This window comes from Mycotypha africana (genome assembly GCF_025528875.1).
Source record: "Mycotypha africana strain NRRL 2978 chromosome Unknown BDF20scaffold_11, whole genome shotgun sequence".
NCBI classification, from domain to species: Eukaryota; Fungi; Mucoromycota; class Mucoromycetes; order Mucorales; family Mycotyphaceae; genus Mycotypha; species Mycotypha africana.
The window spans coordinates 1023817-1045208 of NW_026515735.1; the positions used below are offsets into that span (position 1 = coordinate 1023817).

The 21392-nt window shown below is 38.2% G+C and overlaps 8 protein-coding genes across 8 annotated transcripts; 1 reads left to right on the forward strand and 7 right to left on the reverse strand.

Moving 5' to 3' along the window:
- The first annotated feature begins 2980 nt into the window (after window positions 1–2980).
- Window positions 2981–4484, forward strand: BDF20DRAFT_893991 (Translin). Its single transcript, XM_053082379.1, has 10 exons — window positions 2981–3075; window positions 3132–3166; window positions 3241–3285; window positions 3350–3475; window positions 3551–3587; window positions 3657–3752; window positions 3823–3849; window positions 3915–4032; window positions 4107–4193; window positions 4281–4484. Exons 1-10 carry the CDS (start codon window positions 3025–3027, stop codon window positions 4385–4387), a joined length of 729 nt encoding a protein of 242 aa, XP_052932473.1. The 5' UTR covers window positions 2981–3024; the 3' UTR covers window positions 4388–4484.
- Window positions 4485–4666: 182 nt separating this feature from the next.
- On the reverse strand, window positions 4667–6266 carry BDF20DRAFT_907959 (POT family-domain-containing protein; the record flags this gene model as incomplete). The annotated part of the gene is made up of 3 exons (XM_053083431.1): window positions 4667–5786; window positions 5863–6004; window positions 6095–6266. The coding sequence occupies 3 exons, from the start codon at window positions 6264–6266 to the stop codon at window positions 4667–4669; spliced, it is 1434 nt and encodes a 477-aa protein (XP_052932474.1).
- A 734-nt stretch (window positions 6267–7000) lies between these two features.
- Window positions 7001–8415, reverse strand: BDF20DRAFT_894003 (Snf7-domain-containing protein). Its single transcript, XM_053082380.1, has 6 exons — window positions 8233–8415; window positions 7994–8146; window positions 7754–7906; window positions 7600–7686; window positions 7303–7432; window positions 7001–7207 (listed from the first exon to the last, which is right to left on the reverse strand). The coding sequence occupies exons 1-6, from the start codon at window positions 8329–8331 to the stop codon at window positions 7167–7169; spliced, it is 663 nt and encodes a 220-aa protein (XP_052932475.1). The 5' UTR covers window positions 8332–8415; the 3' UTR covers window positions 7001–7166.
- Window positions 8416–9890, reverse strand: BDF20DRAFT_153212 (coatomer epsilon subunit-domain-containing protein). Its single transcript, XM_053074810.1, has 5 exons — window positions 9334–9890; window positions 9111–9246; window positions 8856–9014; window positions 8679–8767; window positions 8416–8609 (listed from the first exon to the last, which is right to left on the reverse strand). Exons 1-5 carry the CDS (start codon window positions 9759–9761, stop codon window positions 8501–8503), a joined length of 921 nt encoding a protein of 306 aa, XP_052932476.1. The 5' UTR covers window positions 9762–9890; the 3' UTR covers window positions 8416–8500.
- A 1203-nt stretch (window positions 9891–11093) lies between these two features.
- On the reverse strand, window positions 11094–14773 carry BDF20DRAFT_839190 (uncharacterized protein; the record flags this gene model as incomplete). Its single annotated transcript, XM_053079246.1, has 3 exons — window positions 11094–13441; window positions 13504–14128; window positions 14201–14773. 3 exons carry the CDS (start codon window positions 14771–14773, stop codon window positions 11094–11096), a joined length of 3546 nt encoding a protein of 1181 aa, XP_052932477.1.
- A 177-nt stretch (window positions 14774–14950) lies between these two features.
- Window positions 14951–17754, reverse strand: BDF20DRAFT_894016 (uncharacterized protein). The gene is made up of 5 exons (XM_053082381.1): window positions 17641–17754; window positions 17496–17562; window positions 17385–17415; window positions 16988–17263; window positions 14951–16882 (listed from the first exon to the last, which is right to left on the reverse strand). Exons 1-5 carry the CDS (start codon window positions 17693–17695, stop codon window positions 15146–15148), a joined length of 2166 nt encoding a protein of 721 aa, XP_052932478.1. The 5' UTR covers window positions 17696–17754; the 3' UTR covers window positions 14951–15145.
- A 182-nt stretch (window positions 17755–17936) lies between these two features.
- Window positions 17937–19912, reverse strand: BDF20DRAFT_924911 (kinase-like domain-containing protein; the record flags this gene model as incomplete). Its single annotated transcript, XM_053084694.1, has 4 exons — window positions 17937–18760; window positions 18837–19025; window positions 19229–19434; window positions 19681–19912. 4 exons carry the CDS (start codon window positions 19910–19912, stop codon window positions 18383–18385), a joined length of 1005 nt encoding a protein of 334 aa, XP_052932479.1. The 3' UTR covers window positions 17937–18382.
- Window positions 17993–18241, reverse strand: BDF20DRAFT_801658 (uncharacterized protein; the record flags this gene model as incomplete). The annotated part of the gene is made up of 1 exon (XM_053076395.1): window positions 17993–18241. A coding segment is annotated over one exon (249 nt), but the record flags the coding sequence as incomplete, so codon positions are not given.
- Window positions 19913–21392: the final 1480 nt, after the last annotated feature.

Genomic DNA, 21392 nt, shown 5'->3' on the forward strand with positions numbered 1-21392 from the left:
TGCTCAGGACACTTATACTACTGCAGTAACCAATAAGGACTCAGAAATCAATAAATTGAAGGAAGAGTTGAAGGATCTTACCAATAAATTAAAAGAAGCTGCTGATGCTAAATCAGCGTTGGAAAAGGAAATCAACAAGATAAAAAAACGATTAAGTAAAGACAAAGAATCTTATCAAGAACAATTACAAAGCAAAGAGGATGAAATTGGCAAGCTCAAACTTTCTATTGCTGAAGTTGAGGACCGCCTGAACGCCAAGGATAGCGAATTAAAAGACACAAGAGAAAAAGCCGAGAAGGCTCTGGCCGATCATGAACAGCAGCTCAAGGATAAGGAAAACTCTTCAACCAACATTATTAAATCGAAAGATACAGAATTGACTAAGCTCAAGCAAGACCTCGAAAACCTTGAAAAACAATTCAAACTTAAGGAAGCCAATTTCTTTAAAGATCAAGATAAACTGAAGAAAGATTTAGCAGAACTAAAGCAACGTTCAGTGAGCAGAGAAGAAGGCATCAAAGAAGAGTTAGAAAAGAAGACATCAGAAATTGAACATCATCAGAAAAATATTATGGGTTTAGAAGACGAACTTAGTAAGAAGACAAAGGAATTGGAAGATGCTAAACAAGTATTGGAAGACCTAAAAAATTCTAATGATCAATTAAGCGAGAAGGAAAAAGAATTCCTTGCCATTAGAGACGAAGCTGAAAAGGCGAAGGATGAGCTCAACGCCAAGAGAGATGAATTAAAGCAATTGGAAGACAGCTTAGCTAAACACCAGGAAGAATTAAAAGAGTTACAAGCCCTGTTCCCCTCTTTGAAGCGTGATTCAGATGAGCTCAAAACTACCAAAGAAGCATTAACAGAAAAAAAGAAAGAATGCGAAACTCGTGGTAAAAACTTAACAAATACGGAGAAGTCTAAAAGCGATCTGGAATCTCGACTGGAAACTGCGAACCAAGAATTGGAGAAGCTCAGGGAGGAAATTGAACAACGTAATAAAGAACTGGCTGATAATTCAGATGCACTTCTTAAACAAAAGAAAGAGCAAGAACAGTACGTCGAGGAAGTTCAAGAACATAAGATGCGATCTGAAGAAGCCTTGAAAAAGGAACAGAAGCAGGCGAACGAACTTCGCCAGCAACTGGAAGCTTTGAACGACAAGTTGAGAACACAAACTATAGAATTCGACAAACTTCAGGAACAACTTAAAGATCTTACTTCATTACAGTCACAGCTATCTGAAATGCAAGAACTTGCCGATCAACAGAGGACAAAGATTGCTGAATACGAGGAAGTACTAGGAGATATAAAAGCAAAAGCTGCCGAAGAAAGAGATACACGACTTGATCTTGAAGAAAAGCTTCAGACTCTCGAACAGCTCGAGGAGAAGCTCAGTGATACCAAGAAGAAGTTGGACGATCTTACTCAAGATCACGAACAACTTCAACAAAAACTTGAAGCGGCTGAAAAGAATAAAACTGAAATAGTTACTAATCATGAACAAGAAATTGCAACCTTAACAGATAATCATTCAAAGGAAGTAGACGATCTTAAAGCCAGGTTGGCGGAAGAAAGCGCTGCTAATGAAAAGGCTCAAACTACACATGCCGACAAGTCAAATAAATTGATAACTCGTATCACGGAATTAGAGGACTTATTGAAGAAGAGCAATGAAGAGTTAAGCAAACTGAAGACTAATAATGATGCTACAACTGATGAAGCATCCAGTTCCCGTGAAACTCAAGAGAATAACAGTGTTAACAACGGTGATAGTAACGAACAACACAAAAAAATCGAGGAACTTCAAGCAGAATTGGCCAAACGTGATAAAGAGGCCAAGAAACTCAGAGGTCAAGTGCAGTTTTTCCAAGACCAAAACTCTGTTCTCAAAAAGTCTGAGAAGAAGCTAAAGCAAAAAGAGAAGGAGCTAGAAGAATACCGTCAAAAAGTCGCTGTACTGGAAGATAACAGTGAGAATAAGAACAATATTAATGATACCAACAAGACGAGATCTGTAAATGACAGGAATTTAGAAGTACAATTGGCTGAACTTCAACGACAAGTGCAAACTCGTGACCGCAAGCTAGAGGAACTCAAACGAGAAATCAGTAAACATAATGATATGGAGGAACAATTGAATAAGTTACAGGAGGAATCAACAAAGAAGGATGAGCGTGCCTCGCAATTACAAGCTGAATTAGAAAGGACCAAGAAGAATGCCATTGAAGATAATTTAGACAAAAATTTAAGTCCTAATGAAAGCGAAACAAGAATCAGGGAACTACGTGAAAAAGTGAGAGAACTGGAAGCCAAGGTGGCAGATACCCCAGAAGTAACTGAATTAAAAAATCAAGTAGATCGTCAATTGCAAGCATTCAATACCATCCGTACTGAGCTTTCCGCACAACGAGAGAGACAGCTCAGCACAGAATCTGATCGAGCCATTCTTGAACGTGAAAATCGTGATCTGGAGCTCACTATTCGACGTCTACGATCGGAATATGAAGAACATTTAGAAACTATGTGGAAGCAGTATCATGACATGAGAAACCATCATGAAGAGGACCTGACCTTAGGTCGTTCAGCCCTGGATGCTGCTCAGGTGAAACTAATGATGAACGGTATCAGTCCTGTGAGTGAGAACGGTTTCCAATGGACAAATACAGATGATGAAGGTAATGCTAGAGGAGAAGACGACGATGACGAAGATGATGAAGAAGAAGAAGAAGAAGACGAAGATGATGCAGAAGAGGAAAATGATATTGCCAAGAAACATATTCCTGCTGTTGGCAAATTGCCTCCTTTGAAAAAACCCGACTTCTTTGAGTTTATGGAAGTGCCCAGATGCTCTGCTTGTGATAGTGAAGTGATTGACATTTAGTTGTAGAAATTACGCCTATTATTTTCGTCCTGAATGCTTGTCAAGCAAAAAAATTGTTAGAGTTCTGCATGAAATAAAATTTATTCTTTGTAAATCATTTAAACCTTTTTCTAAAACCAAGCTAAATTGAGAAATTCGAAATGAACACACAAGTTTTTTTCAGGGAATGCAGAGACATTTTGGACATACAGGTACAGCTGAGCTAGTTGGTTGACAAAGGCTTGAGGAACTCATATTTTATAAAAAGTATGATAGACGCGAAAGGATCATCAAATTATCCAGGTTCGACATTATAATCGTACTTGATCTTCGGCAATCGACCAGTGACAATTGACATTAACGACTTCATTCTACAGAGACATCACGTCACAGAGTAAAAAAATGATATTTGCTTTGCACAGGTAGCTAGAAGCTTAAATTTAAGACAAAAGCAATATGTACTTTTTGGTGAACAAAATTGTATAGAGTGGCACAGGCAAAATCGTATAAAGACAATACAAAGAAGTTCAGTGAAACAGAGGATAGAAAGAAAGATATTATTATTCTATTCAAAAAGCTAGCAGAGGATATACAAGGAAGGGATTATTACAGGTTGAAGAAGGCATTATGTATTAAGAGTAGTATGTGCTGTAACTCTAATCATTAAGACGTGTTATAATGCGATAGGTATTCAAGAAGTTTTTCTGGTGGAATTGAAGAGTTTGTAAGTAATCCTTCGAGAAAAATATACAAGCAGCATTATATCTCATATATGTGTAATACCAACGGATAGATTGAGGCACTGGCATTTTACCATTTCTTACAAACGGATGAAATAATCACGAAACCAGAAGTAGAAGGCCACTTCATAAACGAAGAAGGGAAAGCGGTAGGAACTACCAGAAAGTTCTGTTAACAAAATTATTCAACTAAAGCAAGTATTTTGCGATGCATATTAGTGGTTACATATTACAGCTGAAGATTATGTTAGTAAACATTTGTAACTGTACCATCTGAATTAATGTAGCTAATTCTAATTGCATATTATCAGATGTGCGGTTTAGCCGACCTTACAGGCGAGCTAATGAGGTACGCTATACACCTAGTGTCCTCAGGAAAATATGATAAAGCGCTACACATTTGTCGAACATTACGAAAACTCGATCAAGGTAAAGATCTGGATATCATGCGTATCAGATATGAATGAGTTATGATATCATTAAAAAAGCCATATACAACGTAGATTTTGATCTCATCGCCTCAACCTACCTACCACAACTGAACAAGAAGTTAAACACGCTAAAGCAAAGCATAAAAAAAGTAGAACAAGGTACACCAGTTTCTTTTTTGCTCTTGTTTTACTTGCTCCTTTGGCACAAGATAAATTAACATACATTACTCATATTATTACGAGCAGCCTGTTATACCTTTCAAATTAGAGGCAGTGAGTACCCTGCCGACATGTATATGACAATCATAAAGAATCATCAAGAGCAATATGAACAAGAACAAGGGAATTACTAGAGAGCAATTCTGTCCTCTCGTAGTATTTTCAAGATTAAATAATGACGAATGAATAATTTGAGATATCGGTTATTATTTATTTACAAAAAGAGAAAAAAAAAAGAGGCTATGGTATACAATATAAACAGATTATATACATCTAAGTATATAGTAAAATACAAAAGATAAATAAAAAAGAAAAGTTAAGGACAAGTTGATATAGCAGTGTTCCAATTGATGAGTGAACAAGACGCTACAAAGTGTTGCATTTATTGATGAGAGTGCTCTGTGACTGAATTATCACAAGTTGGTTTTTTCATCAGACACACTATGAGCAACATTAGTTTCGTCCAGATCAATGTTGCTTTCGAACTGTTCTTGCTCCAAAAACTTCTTCAATTTAGCTTGTTCATCAATAATGTCATAGCTTCTAAACATCCAATAGTAAATGATACCAGTAATGAAAGCAGCAACAGCAACACCTGTGTATACCCAGACCATATTAGGATCATGAGATGAAGGTGATATAGCCAAAGAAATCAAAGCAGCGACACAGCTAGGCCACAAGGAGAGCGCAGATACAAGTGACTTCATGGACTTGGGAGCGTGTGTATAGGCGTATTCGTTGGAGGAAATAGATGCGAAGATTTCAGAGAAAGCGATTAAAAAGTAACAAGGAATTTGTAAGAATACAGAGACATGTGAAGTTCTTCCTCCTGATTCGGCAAAAAGAGGATCGATATAAATGTAATGCTGAACAACGGCTGCGTAAACCATAGCCAAAGCACCGAAAATGAAACCAGCAGTAATACGCTTTTGAATAGCGAAATTGATCTTCAAGCGACGTAATAATGGATACAGGAAACCATCGGTAATAGGGATGAAAACAATCAAAGCGATAGGATCAAAGTTGTTCATAATATCATTTGGAAATCCTTCAGGACGATACATGGTACTTGCTTGAGAAAGTAAGTTGTTGGACAATTGATTGTAACAGACCCAGTAAATGGAAAGAGGAACAAAGATTTTACAAGCCATGACAGCTTGCTTCAATTCATCCACAAAAGTATCATCCCAAGTGGCAACACTGTAAGCTTCAGGTGTCCACTCAATTGCAGCGGGAATACCAGAGTCACGCTTGGCAAAATCAAGTACATCCTTACAGTTCTTGCGAGCTTCTTTGTTTTCGGGCAAACGCGATCGCTTATAGGCAAATTTGACAATTTGCCAAGCTTTGGCAATGACGGAGTCAGTGGGGCCAGGCTTATAATAGGTTTTAGAACCGCCAATAAAGACAATGATAGCAATGAAGAAAATCACGGTAGGTAATACAAAAGCCGCGTAAAATCCCACGCGAAGTTCAAGAATGGGACAGATAATACCACCTAACAAAGAGCCAACGTTGATAGCCCAGTAAAACCTAAAAAAAAAACCAAATTTTATAAGAGATTGTCAATAAAAGGCCGTTGTACAGAGAACCAAAAAGAGAGCCTTACCAATTATATAAATGCTGGATGCTGAGATCAAAGTCAACAAGAACACGTTCGCCAGACTTGAGTTCTTTAATGTAGTTCTCAGTCCTTCTGTATTGATCGGCACAAAGAGGGGAAACAATACCTTTGATACCACCAGTACCAACTAAAATATGAAGAAGAAAAGAAAAAAAATAAAAGATGCTGATGAGTTCATATCCTTGGCAGAAGATAAGGTGAAAAAAAAAGTACTTACGGCCAATGACAATAAGGGAGACGATATAACCGGGGAAACTAGCCCCTTTAGCCTGAGCTGCAGGAATAGATGTAGTGGTAAGGATAAGAAAACCAAACATATAAACGATGGAAAAGATGATGATTGTTTTATAACGGCCAATATATTGATCTGCAATAATAGCGCCCAACATAGGAGTAAAATAGCAGAAAAAAGTGAAGAAATTTTGCAAGGCAGTGGCAGTGGCCTGGCCTCGACCCAAAGCACCAGGAGTTTCATCATGGGGACCATACTATAATAAAAGGAGAGGATTAACTAACTGACGTGTAATTGGCATATCATCATGATAGAATAATAAAAAAGTACCTGAACATAGTTCTGGAAAGGTGTGGAACCACCATAGTATGCAAATCTGTAAGACGTGACCAAAGAAGAAAAAATTTTTAGTGTAAGTACTGTGGAAAAATTCATGAATCAGTATTGCCGCTTTTGGAAAACGAGCAATGGTGGACAATAATATAGATGAGTTTTACCTTTCACTATTAGTAAAAATTACGATGAATATATTAGTGATGTGCTCCTCAAAAAAGTCAGCATATGACGAGTGAAATAGCTTACCAAAATTCGTTAATTAGAATAAACCAAGCTGCAAGAGGGATGCGTTCAGAAACACGACGCAACTGAGAGGCTTCTTTTTCGACTTTTTCAACGTCGTTTGGTCCAAAGTCAACTTCTGTAGTGACATCAAGGTTATAGCCTTGAATTTTATCGTTTTCTTTCGATGTCATGAAAAGTTATGGCTGCTTGAAATTCAACAATTTTCTACACAGTCTGCCAGAAAAGATATCGAGATATGGTATGTGAAGGAGCGAAGTGAAAGATTGGAACAAGAAAAGAGAATGCAAACAGATGAAAAGAAGAAGGCAATTAAATATCAACTATACCATTTTATTTATAGGGGAGCAAAAAAAATTTTGACAGCCTCTGTAATCGTTTATCCATTCACTTGGCAGTATCAGCTCTCGGACTCATTCCAGGGCGGGTTTTCATTTATTCCCCACCCCTCATTTTCGACCTGGCTTAAATTGCAGGTCTAAGCCAGCATAGCCTGTTTTTGTTTGCTGGATTTCACGGCTGTTAAAAAAAAAAAAAAATCAGAACCATTCTTTTGCACGCAAACGTACTCACGGTTAGTCACAAAATGGCGGCACCTAAACAGTTCCATTTACCTTGTCTGTTTTCTAACTGATCTTCTTCTGCCGCAGAGGAAGGTATATGTGTAGGCACATTTGGCAATTTGTCTTCAATAGGTTTGACAGGTAACTTATTGTCAGGTACAGAAGGCAGCTCTGCATTCAACTGTCAAAAATTGACCAGAAAATTGGGAAAAAACCATAGATAAAGTTTCGACGTTGTGCAAGGGGCATAAACGGATACGTGCGACGATAGAAAATTAAAAAGCAAAATCTAGGTTATTTTTTCCATATTTGTATAATTAGTACAAAAATCGAATAGTTTAAACAAACCTCTTCCTCTCTGAGTTTATCCAATTCTTCCAAAATCTCTTCCTCCGCCTCCGCACTTATAACACCACTTAGCATTTCGTCAATTTCCTAATAACCACGAATAGTTTAGGTCAAATTCTCTAACCATAGTCTTCAATAGTACAAATCATTTTACATTTTGATAAGCAATGGCATCTGCTGTATCATCCAATAATTTTTCAACTGCCTCAATTGAGGTTTCTTTATGAATCTCATTTAAGACTTGGTTGCCGTTCTTTAACCCTTCCAATACTTGTTTCTCTACTAAGGCATATTCTATAGATTGTGTCTATACAGATATTAAAGTTAAAAACAAAAAAAAAAAAAGAAATAGAAAAAAGAGTGACTACTTCAACTTTTTAAACTGAACCCTTACCAAGTCTTCCAAGTTTAACAATTGTTGATCAGTTTTCTCTAGCAGTTGTACTTGGTATTTCTTCTTTTTTAAAGCTAACAGCGCCTTTGATTTGTTTCCTTGCGCTAAAGCCTGCTTTGCCGCTTGCACTTCCCTCTCAATCACGACATTAAGCTAGACACATGTTACGAATGGCATTAGCTTTATTGCATCCGACATGCTTAGCCTTGGTTTAGTTAGGTGAGCAATTGCTGTTTTACCTTCTTTTGGTATCTTTTCAGTTTATCACGCTGCACTTTTAGGTCTAAAATGGCCCTATCCTGTGAAGTAATCTTATGCTTTGATGAACCTGCTCCCATCTTGACTCTTTTTGCAAGATGAAGAAACGTCGTTGTGTGTGTATTTCCCAATGCAAACAGCAAAATTATAAGAAAAGCAAAAAGGTACAGGCAGCCAATCAAATCAAGAATACAACTTTTAAGATACTTGTACGTTTCAAATAGTGCATATGGCAATTTATTAATGTAATCAAGCTGTATCTACTAAAGAATAACGAGATGCACAATGATCAAATAAGCTGGACTTCATATCAAGGTCTTGTAAATAAGAATGATTAGGAGCACATTCTCTCAATTGACTACAAAAGAAGAAAAGGACATGTTAGTATTATTATTATTAACGTTTCTGTTCTATTCTTGCAACATACCTAACATAACGGTTAACAACTTCTTGAGGTTTTCCTGATAAAGTGGCGCATGCAATCAAATTGATGAGTGTATCCGGATTATCAGAGTCCTATAGGTATCATACAGCTTTATCAGACCACTTCCTCTTACTTTTTGAAAGAAACAATCATATCTGCTGCTTTTATACAAATTTATACCTTATTTTGAGCCTCTAATAATAAACTCTCTGCTTCGGGATATCTTCCTAATGCAAGGTTGGCAGCTGCTTGTCCGTTCAATACATTGACAGTCTGAGAAGAAGATGATTGGCCAAACTCTTCATAGATATAAAATGCTTCTTGATACTTCTCACCGCCCTGGATTTTACAAAAAAAAAAGAGTAAAAGGATTCCATTCAGTTCAACATCTGTATGGCGTACATCATACTACTTCATTATTGATGAAAGCCTTACAACACGTAAATCAACCCAAGCTTCCATCATTTGCAGTAATAACGCATCTTCTGCCCAAGATTTGCAACTGGCTACTTCGTTTCTTGCCAAGTCTAAACGATCCATCAAAAGATAGATCTGAGTTGCCAAAGCAGAGCTATAGTATGATGCACACACGGTAAAGTTTCAAATATCAATAACAATTGCATAGCTTGTTTCCTTACATTTTATTTGTATGGCTTACCATTCTAATTTCTTTTGACGTGAGTGAAGTGTTCTCAAAGCCTCCTCATATTTCCCAGCCTGTACCATCAGAGTGGCTAACGTAACTTGAACAGTTGAATTGATGCGATTGGCACCTTCTTCTAACAAGGCATTAGCTTTCTGTAAATAGCCTTCAGCATCCACGTTGTTGTTTCTTTGTTTGTCAGCCATATATTGAGACAATAACTTGATAGCTTGTAATGGTGCTTCATCGTCGTTTTTGATGTCATTGATAACAAGATTGTATTTGCCTTGAGCTACGTAGGAACGATATAAGAAAGCTTTGGCTTCTAATTTGGCCTCAGGTGTAATGAGTCCGTTGGTGGAACTGACTTCGTTAATGACAGTTTGATAATTTCCGACTGCAAACAGATTACGGATGCCAAATAAAATAGATTCTGTGTCCATTTTTATAGTTATTACTGTAGTAGATGGGAAAAGCTGATGCTTTGGGAAACAAGATGAACGACAGTATTGCAGTAACGAGTAAAAGAAAAATGCTGAGTTGTAAAATTAAGTGTCAAAAAGACCATTCGGATACAGATATATTAGCTTTTTCTCTTGTCGATACGATGGATCAAAGCGTCTTTTTTCATTAACGCTTTTTATTTTATTGGTCAACATCTTGACAGCAACTTTAAATACTTTGAAAATATTCAGATATGGAAAAGTCATTGTCGAAAATTTGTAATTACCTCTGCACGGTTCAACAAGTTGTTGCAACTGTTTTAAGCTGAGATTTTTAAAGCATTCAACATACTATTCTAATCTAACAATAGTTATCAGATTTCTTACATCTTTTGCGTGTCTAAAAAAGTGGAACAATGGTATTATTTATTGAACAAAAGGAGGAAGTTATTTCGTAATTTTCTGAGGTTCTGCTTGTATTGATTCGTAATAGAGAGATATGATTGCTCTTGCTCCTTGTAATTTTTTAACTTTCATAAATTTTACGGTTTGTTTTGATATACGGACCGGTCAAACCGTCATCAACAATTGTTATATGCATCTTGTTCTGCTCAGTAATGCCACAAACACCTGCTGTGAGCTTCACTATTTTTATAAATTGACTGGACAACTTAGGGTGCACACATTTAATGTAATAAATCTGACACAGGCCATCTGTCAAAATTTGGATATTCTATCTAAAATATTCAGGAACAACAAAGTTGAGATGGTATTTTGAGAGGAAGTCGCTGAAAACTGTATTCAGGACACAAGCCAACTATTTGATGGACAACCAACGCATAACTGATTATTTTGATGATGCCATCAAATTGACTTTTTGCAAGAACTAGACTTGCTCGTTTGTGCCCCTGAGTAAATTTCATATTTCACCTGTGTTATTCGATTTGGTTAGATGTAAAAGGAAGAGAACGACCTTCTAGCTGGAGGCAACAGCTTTCTCAGGCATCTTTTCATTTGTTAATAAAATGTTAAGTGGAAAAATACACGGGTACACTATTGAAACTATTCGTGTGTTTGCCATATAAATTAAGTTCAATGTTTAGTTGTCAAGGAGTGAGCTAAAAATACAATTACGTATAGAACATTGAAATTAGCAAAAAATGATAAAGAAGCTATATACAAGAAAGGAAACAAAACTAAATAAAAGATAATAAAGATCAAGTATTAGAAAATGATAAAAAAATAAAATAAAAATGGAATTATGATATACAATATAAAAGAAAATATTAAGACGACCGGCGTAAATTCCTCTATTGTACGGAAGTACAGCTACTACAGTTTCAACTCTGCCAGAATTTTACTACACATATTCTTATACTGCCATGAATCTCCTCCTACTCTTCTAAATTGCAATCCATGCATACCCAATAACCAAGGTACTTTTACAATATATATCTCAAATCGCATCACCAAATCGGGTAATGGCGCAATGCCATTGTTTGTCTTGCCATAAGTCATATCTTCTTCAGCTTGCTGATAAGATGGCGCTTCTTCATTGGCCATTGAAGTCATCGGCATGTATTGTCCTTGTTGCTGTTGTTGCTGCTGAGAAAAAGCCACATGATTCATGTCAATACTAGGCATGTGTACGCATTCAAACTTGCCTTTCGTTTCGCGCCATTTCACACCTAGTCGCTCTAAAACACGTATGAGATCTGCTCGGATAACAGAGGGATGCTTTGTAGAGGTAGTAGTGACTGAAAACAAACCCTTCAAGAAAACAGGCTTTATACTTTCGTCTGCCATGCCATTTTTGGTAGTTGTCGCAGTGGTAGTCTGCCTTGTAGGAGGTGGTGAGGAGGAAGAAGAGGAAGATGAGCTTGAAGTTGTGGGGCTGGGTTGTTGACGTAGATGGCACTGCTGGGAGGATACGCCCAAGTCACTATTGTCGTCCTTATCGGTATGCTTTCTATCATGAGTGCGGTTCGTCGAATTGAGATGCTGATGATGATGATTTTTGGGAATATGTTGTTGTTCCTGTTGCGCTTTAATGAAATTGGCATGGTTTTGGGCATTAACGGATGTATTACCGCCGACTGTCATTCTTCGGGGGAACATACGACTAAATTTACCCTTCTTGTTATTGGATTGTAAACTAAATGCTGCCGCTGCCGCTGCCGCCGCTGCTGCCGCAGTAGCAATAGCCACATCATCGTCCTCCTCCTCGTCTTTTAGATTAACGGACTTATGAACAGAAGAAATGGGTGGTGATATCAAGGAATTAGGGAAACGAGAGGAGCCCGATAATGGCGGTGATAGTGCATAAGAAGTGGATATTTGTGGTGACTTTTCCCCGATACTGCTTTTATCAATTATGCTGTTGTTGTCCTCGTTGTAATAGCGATAATGAGATGTGGACGGTATGGGTATAGGCGTGGATGTAGAAGTTGTAACGGGTGCAGGTGGAGAAAGTGGAGGCTCTGGATAATGGTTATCAAAATCATCATCAGCAGCAGCAGCAACAGCAGCAGATGGGTTCTGCTTATCGGAATAATAATGAGTGGAGGCGGCAGACTTTCGTCGCCTTGATTTTGCACTGTCATTGGTTGAAGTGCGTGAAAGGGCTTGGCTGATACGTCGAAACATTGTGGTATGATTATTGTTCGTAGAACCCGCGTCTTTACTAGAACTGCGACGTTCGAACATTGTATGCGCATTCAACATATCATCATCAACATTCGTATGAGCGTCGTTTACAGACGATTCTCCATTGGTGGTAGCTGATGGTCGACGATGCGAACTTTTACCAGAAGATCTCGAAAATAGACGGCTGAGGCCATTTTCCAGCATATGAAGTTTTTCATGAATGCTGTGTTCTTCGTTATTATCTTCTACGGGTAGATACTGGGGTGTTTTGCCATTGTTGCCATGATAGATGGCTTCGGTATCAAAGTTGGTCGCCTTAATGGTGGGATGAATACTTTCTGGTAGAGTAATGTTGGGAATACGTAAAAATGAAGGTTTGGAGTCGACTGAACTATCTTTGGTGGTTTGCTTGCCATTCATACTGTCTTTGTTCACATCAAAATAGCATGTTAAATCGGTATCAGGGTTGTTCGATTCAGCAATCCTATGTTCTCTTTCCATTCGCTCTTTGACCAGATAGTAGATGGATACAAGTGGGTGATAGGCAGCTGGGATGGATTGCGGATCATCGTTGGGCAGAGTCATCGGTGCCTTACTATTGTGATTTGTACTGTTTGCGCTACTACTGCCATTAAGAAACGATGAAGTCGACGAAAAGAATCGTGGTCGATGGTGATGACCGTTGCCATTAGCATGGCTGCTGCTGTCCATATGATGACTGTTATGTCGATGCAATCTTTGTACTTCTGCTGTCCTTTCCATCAATGTCTGTGCTGCTTTCTGATATTCATCAGACGTTATAATATCTTCCAATTGCTGTTTGATTTCTTCTTCAGTACCAAAGCCAAATCCTTCTGTCATACCTCGCACAACATTCATGTCGATGGGCAAAGTGAGCGGTAGTCTTTCTGGAACATAATTGTTCACAGGTCCATCATATCCTTTATTCATCCAAGGGTGGATCATTAGTTCGGATACTGTAGCACGATGCGTTGAATTGGTGACCAGCATTCTGGATAAAATACTTTTACAATCTGATATACATATAAATAGTAAGTATCTGCGATAAAGCGATAATAGGAATGGGTTAATTTACCTGTACTCAAATGAGATGGGTAGTCTACTACGCCTCTTTTGATCTTTTCATGTAAAGCTGGCATATTTTGATCATCGAAGGGTACTTTTCCACATACCAAGACATAGACAACGACACCAAAACTCCACACATCCACTTCCGGACCGGTATAAGCTTTGGCATTCAGTAACTCTGGTGCTGCAAAATAAAGTGATCCGCAGAATGTGTTCAAAGAGCTCCTTGGGGAAAATAAATTAGACAATCCGAAGTCGATAATTTTAATATTGCCAGACTGCGAAATCAGAATGTTTTCAATCTTCAAATCTCTGTGAACAATCGAGTTTCTATGACAATAATCCAATGCACTTAGAATCTGCCGTGCAAACCTTCTGGCTTGCTTTTCCTTCAATTTTCCATGTGCAATGATATAGTCCAATAGCTGACCCCCATTCACATATTCCATGAATAAATAATAGTATGGTTCCAGTAGTATCATCTCTTTTAAACTGACAATAAATGGATGATGCAATAGCATCATGATGTTGGCTTCTCGTACTGTTCTAATTTGACGATGGTGGTCTTCATGACTTTGCTGCTCTTTCTGTTTGCTATCCATCAAGTTAGTAGGCACAATTTTGACTGCAAGCTATTTTTAGACAAAATCGTTAAATATACATAGAAGTTTCGACACTACATCATCGCTATTGACAGAACAAACCTTATTTCCGTTATGGTTGTGTATTGCTAAACGAACTTTTCCCATTGACCCAGATCCAATAGTACTCACTAACGTATAATTGCCAATAATCCGTCGTGGTTTCGTCGTGACGGATTTCTTATGTTTGGTTCTGCTAGTGGAAGCTACTGTAGAACTCTTGTCTCTTTTCACTGCCTTTTTCATATCAGTGCTATCGGAACCATTATTTCCTTCGTCATCCTTTTGCTTTGATGGCTGTGTTGATAATACAACTTGCTGATCACTAGTGCTACGACTCGCTTCGTCTTTCTCAGCATAAGAAGGTGGTCGCAAGTCTGTGCTGGGATCGGGAGAATCGCATAATATTTGTGTTCCATCGGGGCATGTCACTAAATGATCACCTTCCCGTTGCTCGTCGTAACTTGAATTCCAATCACTAAAGAAGTGCTGTCCAAACTGAATAGCAGGTATTGTATTGTCCGTTGTATTACTACCGCTTGCATTCGCATTGCCACTAGTGTTGTCAACCTCTTCTTTTTCTGGTGTTGATGACTCGGAGAATTGCTCTTGTGAACTGGATGGAGGTGAATCCATTGAACGAATGTTGAAAGAAAGAGTTGGTATCTTTAAAAGAAAAGCTGATGCTCCAAGATTATATAAGGAAGAAGCTTCCGATGCTTGGAATGGAAGAGTAAGAAGAAGAGAAACAGAGTTTAAGAATGTGGAAAAAAGAATAACAGGCCAAGTTTTTGCATATCGCTTTTTTTTTCCTTTTTTTTTTTTTTTTCTCTGTCTTCACTGCTCATGCCTTTTTTGGCTAAAGCAAAAAACCTCCTATGCAGCAAAAGAGACGTTTGCCGCGATTGAATTTCTTTTTTTTTTTTTATTGAATACTAAGTAGATAAACAATAGGATAGATATAGGGTTGATGTATAAATAATAACAGTAAAATATTTGGTAGATAGTTTAACGATAATACCCTTGGGAGGGTGGTGGCTGGGTTGCCGGTTGAGGAGGATAGCCATGTTGATGAGATGGTGAGTAACCTGTATTAGCATAAAACGAGCTATTGGTATAAGCATTCTGTTGTTGTTGGGAAGAGGAATAACCACCGCCTTGGGCGGGATTCGAATAATAATATTGTGATGAGGAAACAGGATGACCATACGAAAAGGGTGCTTGAGTTCCTTGTGTAGCAGAAGGATAGTTACCATAAGGAGGCTGCTGTGGTGGTGGTGGTGGTGGCTGTTGTTGAAGGGATACATGACTCATAGCATGATTTAATCCGTACATATTATTCGATGGTTCAGCTGCTACCATGGGCGTTTGATAATTAGCATAAGGAGCAGGGGCCGCAGTCATGTCTGAAGCAGGGTTGCTATAAGGATCGTACATCGACTGCTGTTGGGAATGTACTTGAATACCATTCGTCAAGGCGCTGGTAGTAGCCGTCGAATTGGAAGATCCATTGAGAGCATCTGATGCTTCAAAAGAAGAAGTAAAGACAAATGATTTGTCGGCGATAACGCATTCAATCTTAATTTCAGTTAAACCGAAATACATTTTGATGGACATATTTACTTTCTCACCAGGCTTGACGCCTTCTAAATGAGGCATTCGGATAGGAAAGTTACCCACCTTGCGCACCAATGCATGAGAAGTAAGTCTCGGCGGTTGCCCGTCTTCGTCAAAGGCAAATAAGTCAGAATCCGTGTCGTTAGGATAGCTGATTACAAAGTTCTTTGATACACATTCATCCACCTTTACGCTTTGACCCTTATGCACGTATACACTGAACCGTTGACGGCAATATCGTTTACCATCACCTCCCATAACAGCATATTCGGGCGGATCAATGCCCTCCTGGAATAACATGCGTGTTTCTACGCCATAGGTACGTCTTGACACTCTTTCTGTTACAATTTGAGGATTCAAGCCGAAATAAACTGCACCACGAACCACGGCTAATTCACCACGAGGGGGAACACCGATCATTCCAACTTGATTGGCAAATTCCTCTTCAACGCGACGGAACAAGTAATTTGACTGACCAAAGCCGCCTACCAAAAATATAGCTTCCAATTGAGGCGACTGTACTAACTGATTCCTGATCAATTCAAGCACCTGTCGAATCACTGGTTCAAACACATACTCCCTCAATTCCTCGGCAGGCAAACAAAGCGAGCCGTTATCCAGTCCGATATCAGTATCTGTCAAATCACCCAAGCCCATCGATGCAGGCAAATCCAAAAAATGATCTTCCAGACCATCAAAATCGGGTTTAATCACGTTGACAAAGGTATCCATAATCAGTTCCATAGCACTATCATTGATGGTGTGATAATGGCTGAACTTTCGCTTAAGATATTCTCGCATTCGTAAATCAAGGAACCCAGAACCGCATGAGCCGCCATGGCCGTTAGTGACTTCTTTCAAGGTGCGTCTTTCACCTGGAGGCTCATGAATCTCGAAAACAATCAAATCGACAGTACCACCACCAGCATCACATATCATAAAACGCTGCCCATGTCTTAAATTGAACTGTTCTGATTTTTTTTCACAATAAAGGGCTGCTGCTTCGGGTTCTGAAATAAGCATGAGACGATCGGGATGGTCGTTGGCATTGATGAGTCCAGCTCGAATAGCCGCTTCACGCATCGTAGCTTTCGCTCGATCACTCCACATAGCAGGTACAGTGAGGCACTATATGTATAGTATATCATAGAGAATTTAATTTAATTTCAGTTTGATTGATTATATTTTGTCCTTTTTACCTAACTGACAACATTTTTCATCGAAGAGACTTACGTAGCGAAACCGGGATTGATCATAATTCCCTGCAAACCCTTTCAATAATTCTGTGCACACATGTAAATGAAAGGCTCTCAAATAGTCTGCAATGACATCGATGATATTGAGACCGTTGCCTAGTTCGGTTTGCTGTAAATGTTCGTCTAGATAGAGCTTGAACTTTGACAATAATAAGGAATCAGCATTATTGGGCTTCATGGCAAGGCGACGAGCACCATGACCCCATTCTACAAGCTGAGTAGAGCCTTTACGGTATAAAGAGAGTGTTGGTGTCTTTCAGTATCCGATAGTTGATTTCAAGTAAAAATGAAAGAATGATGGTGAGACGAGCTCTTCTTTTTTGGATGTTTTTTCTTTTGGTTCTATAAATAGTAGTTGAATCGAGTTATCATACCTTGGGATAAACTTGATTATTTTGCTTTGGCCTACAAATACAAAAGATCGCAAGATAAGTACAAGTTGCTTCTGAGAAATGTTGTCAATGAACTGTCAGTCTCTTTTATACCATTTAACAATATCAATCACTTCCTCGTTTTGTGCAAATGCATAACAACAGCCCGAATAAGTTGTACCTGTTCAAAAAAATGCAAATGATATTCTTAAGTATGTTTTCTTAAAAAATGATTCATATAAAGATGTTGCGTGTGTACCGAAATCTATGCCTACAATTACAGGATAGTCTGCATAGTTGAAGGTTGTGTTCATTTTTACCTCAGGAAGGAAAGAAAAAAAGCGAAAAAAGAAAAGAGAAAGTAAGTGTAAGACCAACAGGTGAAAGAACTTATTTTTCTGGTGCTATTGTTAAGCACTTTCATCATCAATTATCATTGGACGAAATTGAAAGTCAATCAACTATGCCAAAGAATGGCTCCTTTGATCTCTCTCCCCCCCCCCTTATAATTGCAGTTGCTTACCCTCACTTGAACTGAATCCTATTGAACAGTTTAAAAGCAAAATAAAGATTATGGCTGAAGAAATTTCATCTGATAGGCTATAATCAACTTTGGCCAGCAACCCACAATCTTGAAGATTTTCAAGCATACGATCTATAAACGTCTCTTTGCTAAAGTCGTGATAGTTCTTGTATGATCTATCCGAATCTGGCACTTTAACCTTTGGTTGGCTAGTCATTTTGTCAGGAACTACATTCGGATAATCAATTTGAGTAAGATCCTTCAAAGGATCGTAAACGTTTTTTACGTGGAACTTAGAAATGTTTGTTTTGTCCATCTTTATAAAAAACGTGCCCATTGTTGGAAAATGTTTTTAGTAGAAAAATTAACAGAATTCAGTTATTAAGAAAAGGACAACATTGTAAGTTAATGTCTTGATTCAATTAGACAGGTTCGACTGTATTAACGAACAAATCTGCCACTGAAATGGAGCAGCCTTTTAATGAGCGTCTTTCTCTTTTTCATTGTCACTACCACTGCTACTGTCATCTTCCAAGTTCAGCTTCAACCTATTCATAGCTGCTACTGCTGTCACTAAAGAACGTAGAGTTTTTCGACTATTGAATCCTTTACGAACATTCGGAGCCAAATTGATAGCCTTATTTTTGTGTGTGATCCACACATCTTGCAGCGCTTCTTCGGCTGTGATACGCTCTTTAGGATCAAATGTCAATAGTTTGTCGATCAAGTTTTTGGCCTCAATCGAGATATTGCCCCAATATTCCTCTTCAAATTCATATTTTCCTTGCATGATGCATTCAAATAATTCGGTTTGGTCTTCACCGTAAAATGGTGTATAGCCACTAAGAAGGGTATACTGTCATAGTAGAAACATCGGCAATTAGTTCAAGACTTCTACATGTTGGGTATAAATCCCATTATAAACCGTTTACCATGATAACACCAACACTCCATACATCAACGGGTTTACCGTGGCCGGTACCTAAAAGCACCTCAGGAGCTACGTAGCCTGGTGTACCACAAGCGGTTGTTAAGACTTCATTACGGTCTTTCAACAATTTAGATAATCCAAAGTCGGTGATTAACAAATCAGCGTTCTCAGCGGGTGTTTTGAACAATAACTAAAATTGAAAGGGAAAGAATAAGAATAAGAACAAAATACAAGAATTAGCATTATGCTCGATAACTGTCCAGAACAGGAAAAAACTTACATTTTCTGGTTTGATATCTCTGTGTACGATCTAATGGAACGGGAAAAACTGGCTTAGACAAATCTAATTTAGGCATGTCAAGAGATACATAAAACAATAAAAAAAGCTGTTACGTCTAGCGAGTGCAAATAAGCCAGTCCTTCCAACATTTGGCGTACTAGATCAGAAGCCATTTCTTCAGTATAAGTTCCTCTTTCAACAATACGCTGGAATAGCTCTCCTCCAGTACATAAATCAGTAACAATGTAAACTGCTTCGTCTGATTCATAAATATCATGTAAAGAGACAACGTGCTTGTGGCGCACTTTCGTTAAAATATCTATGAAATACACTCATGATCTGATTTAGTTGTACGATCTGTTGTGAAAGTGTGACGGAAGGATCCTTACCCAGCTCGCTATCCAACATTTGCTGTTTACCTAGTATCGTTCAAAAATAAAGAACCAACTATTTTGATGAGACGCTCTGTTTATCCTTTTTATGATAAGGTACATGTACAGGAACAAAAACACGCGTTTATCTTTCTTTCACACTCATTCTTGAGATATAATTCTTCTCACTTTACCAGCAATAGCCTTCTTTAAGATAATTTTAACAGCACATTTTTCTTTGGTTGTACGCTGAACACATTGCTTGACAACTGCAAATGAGCCGACACCCAAAGTGACATCCTCATCAATAATATATTTGGCATCGAGATCTGGTGGGTATTTCGAGGTTTTGCCTTCTTTATCACTGTGCACTTTTTTAAAAAGAGCCAGGACCTTTTTGACCAAAGGGTTGTGGTGATGGCTCATCTTTACTTCAGTTGAAGAGGTTTAAGCAAGCGAGGAGTAGCAAAACAAAGGCAAGAACCAATAATTCTTATATGAATGTGAAACACAGGTTGTTGCAGATTCAGTGCAAATGTGTGGCGCACAAAGTACACCCAAAAGCGGCAAAATGGAGAACCTTTCCGATGTTACTCATGGTCCATTTCTTGCTTTTGGTACGTTATTGGCTGATGCCGGTGTCTTCGAGGTTTTCGCATTGGATGGCAAAGACTTGAGGAATTTAAAATGTGCTGCAGGCAAAGTATCACAGTTTACAGCCATAAACATGGTAGAGCCGGAAAATTCAGTATATGGTTGCATTTTTGTAAGTTACTGTAAATTCAATTCTGTTGTGTATGGATTAAATGAAAGGGAAACTAACAAATCAAAGAGTAGACAAAGACAAGTTTGCGAAAACTATGAATAGGTTTATTAAGAATCCAAAACTGACCAAGAACGAATGTACTTTGATAGAGGTACATTTTCAGGAACCTAATTTGAAGAACTGCTGAAAATGAAATATGTATTGCTGTTTTATTGCTATTGCTTGCTATTAGAAATTCATGGAACATGCCTTAAAGATATCAGATAATACGGTCCATGGATATATTTGCTACTGGACGTTTGACAAGGAAAAAGGCAGAGATTCGAAAATTATTAGAACGATCATGTTTATCTGAGTAGCATCTCAATCAACAAATGACACAAGCGATATTGCTGAGCCAGAGTAAGTTTTATCTGATCTACCACCTGATAACACCACCTACAAGTATCATCCAGGAATATCTTGATAGTAAGTAACTATGCACTAAGAGAGAAAAATATATACTATGGAATAGCTCATTAATAAGGTATGCTATCTAGAATGAGTCACTGACAAGCTTTATTATATGAGCTTACATCTCATTACAAAATTGACGCTGAGCAGTCTTTGAGGAGTTGGATAAGCAGCGATCAACTATTATACTGGCGGGTTACCGCGCAGCCCTGCTCACAAGTCCGAACAATTCAAGTATATGAAATGTCGTTGTATGTAACTATACACCAGTTACATAATACGTCTATGCTTCCCTCCACCTTTTTTTCCTTCCTCCTGGCCCTTCTTCATCTTTCTCATCAGCAATGCCTGTTATCATTCAGACGTCGATTCAAGTAGGGAATTGCACTGAATTTAAAAAGTAAGTGAAGGCACAAATGTTCAAACTTCATAATAGCGCTGCCTTCATATTCATCTTAGAGCCTTTTTTTCTTAACTATAACAAAGCCTTAACTATTCATTCAGAGCGACAAACTGGTGAAATGATCAGCAAAATTGACTATCGAGGTTTACTTGAAAAGATAGACCCACCCGTTTCGTTGTACAGGGCTGACTGAAGACATTTCAAGGCAATTCTCGGACGATAGATCAACATTCATTGCTGGAGCCCTCCCTTTTACGAAGCAAAATCAGCTGTATAGTACCCTT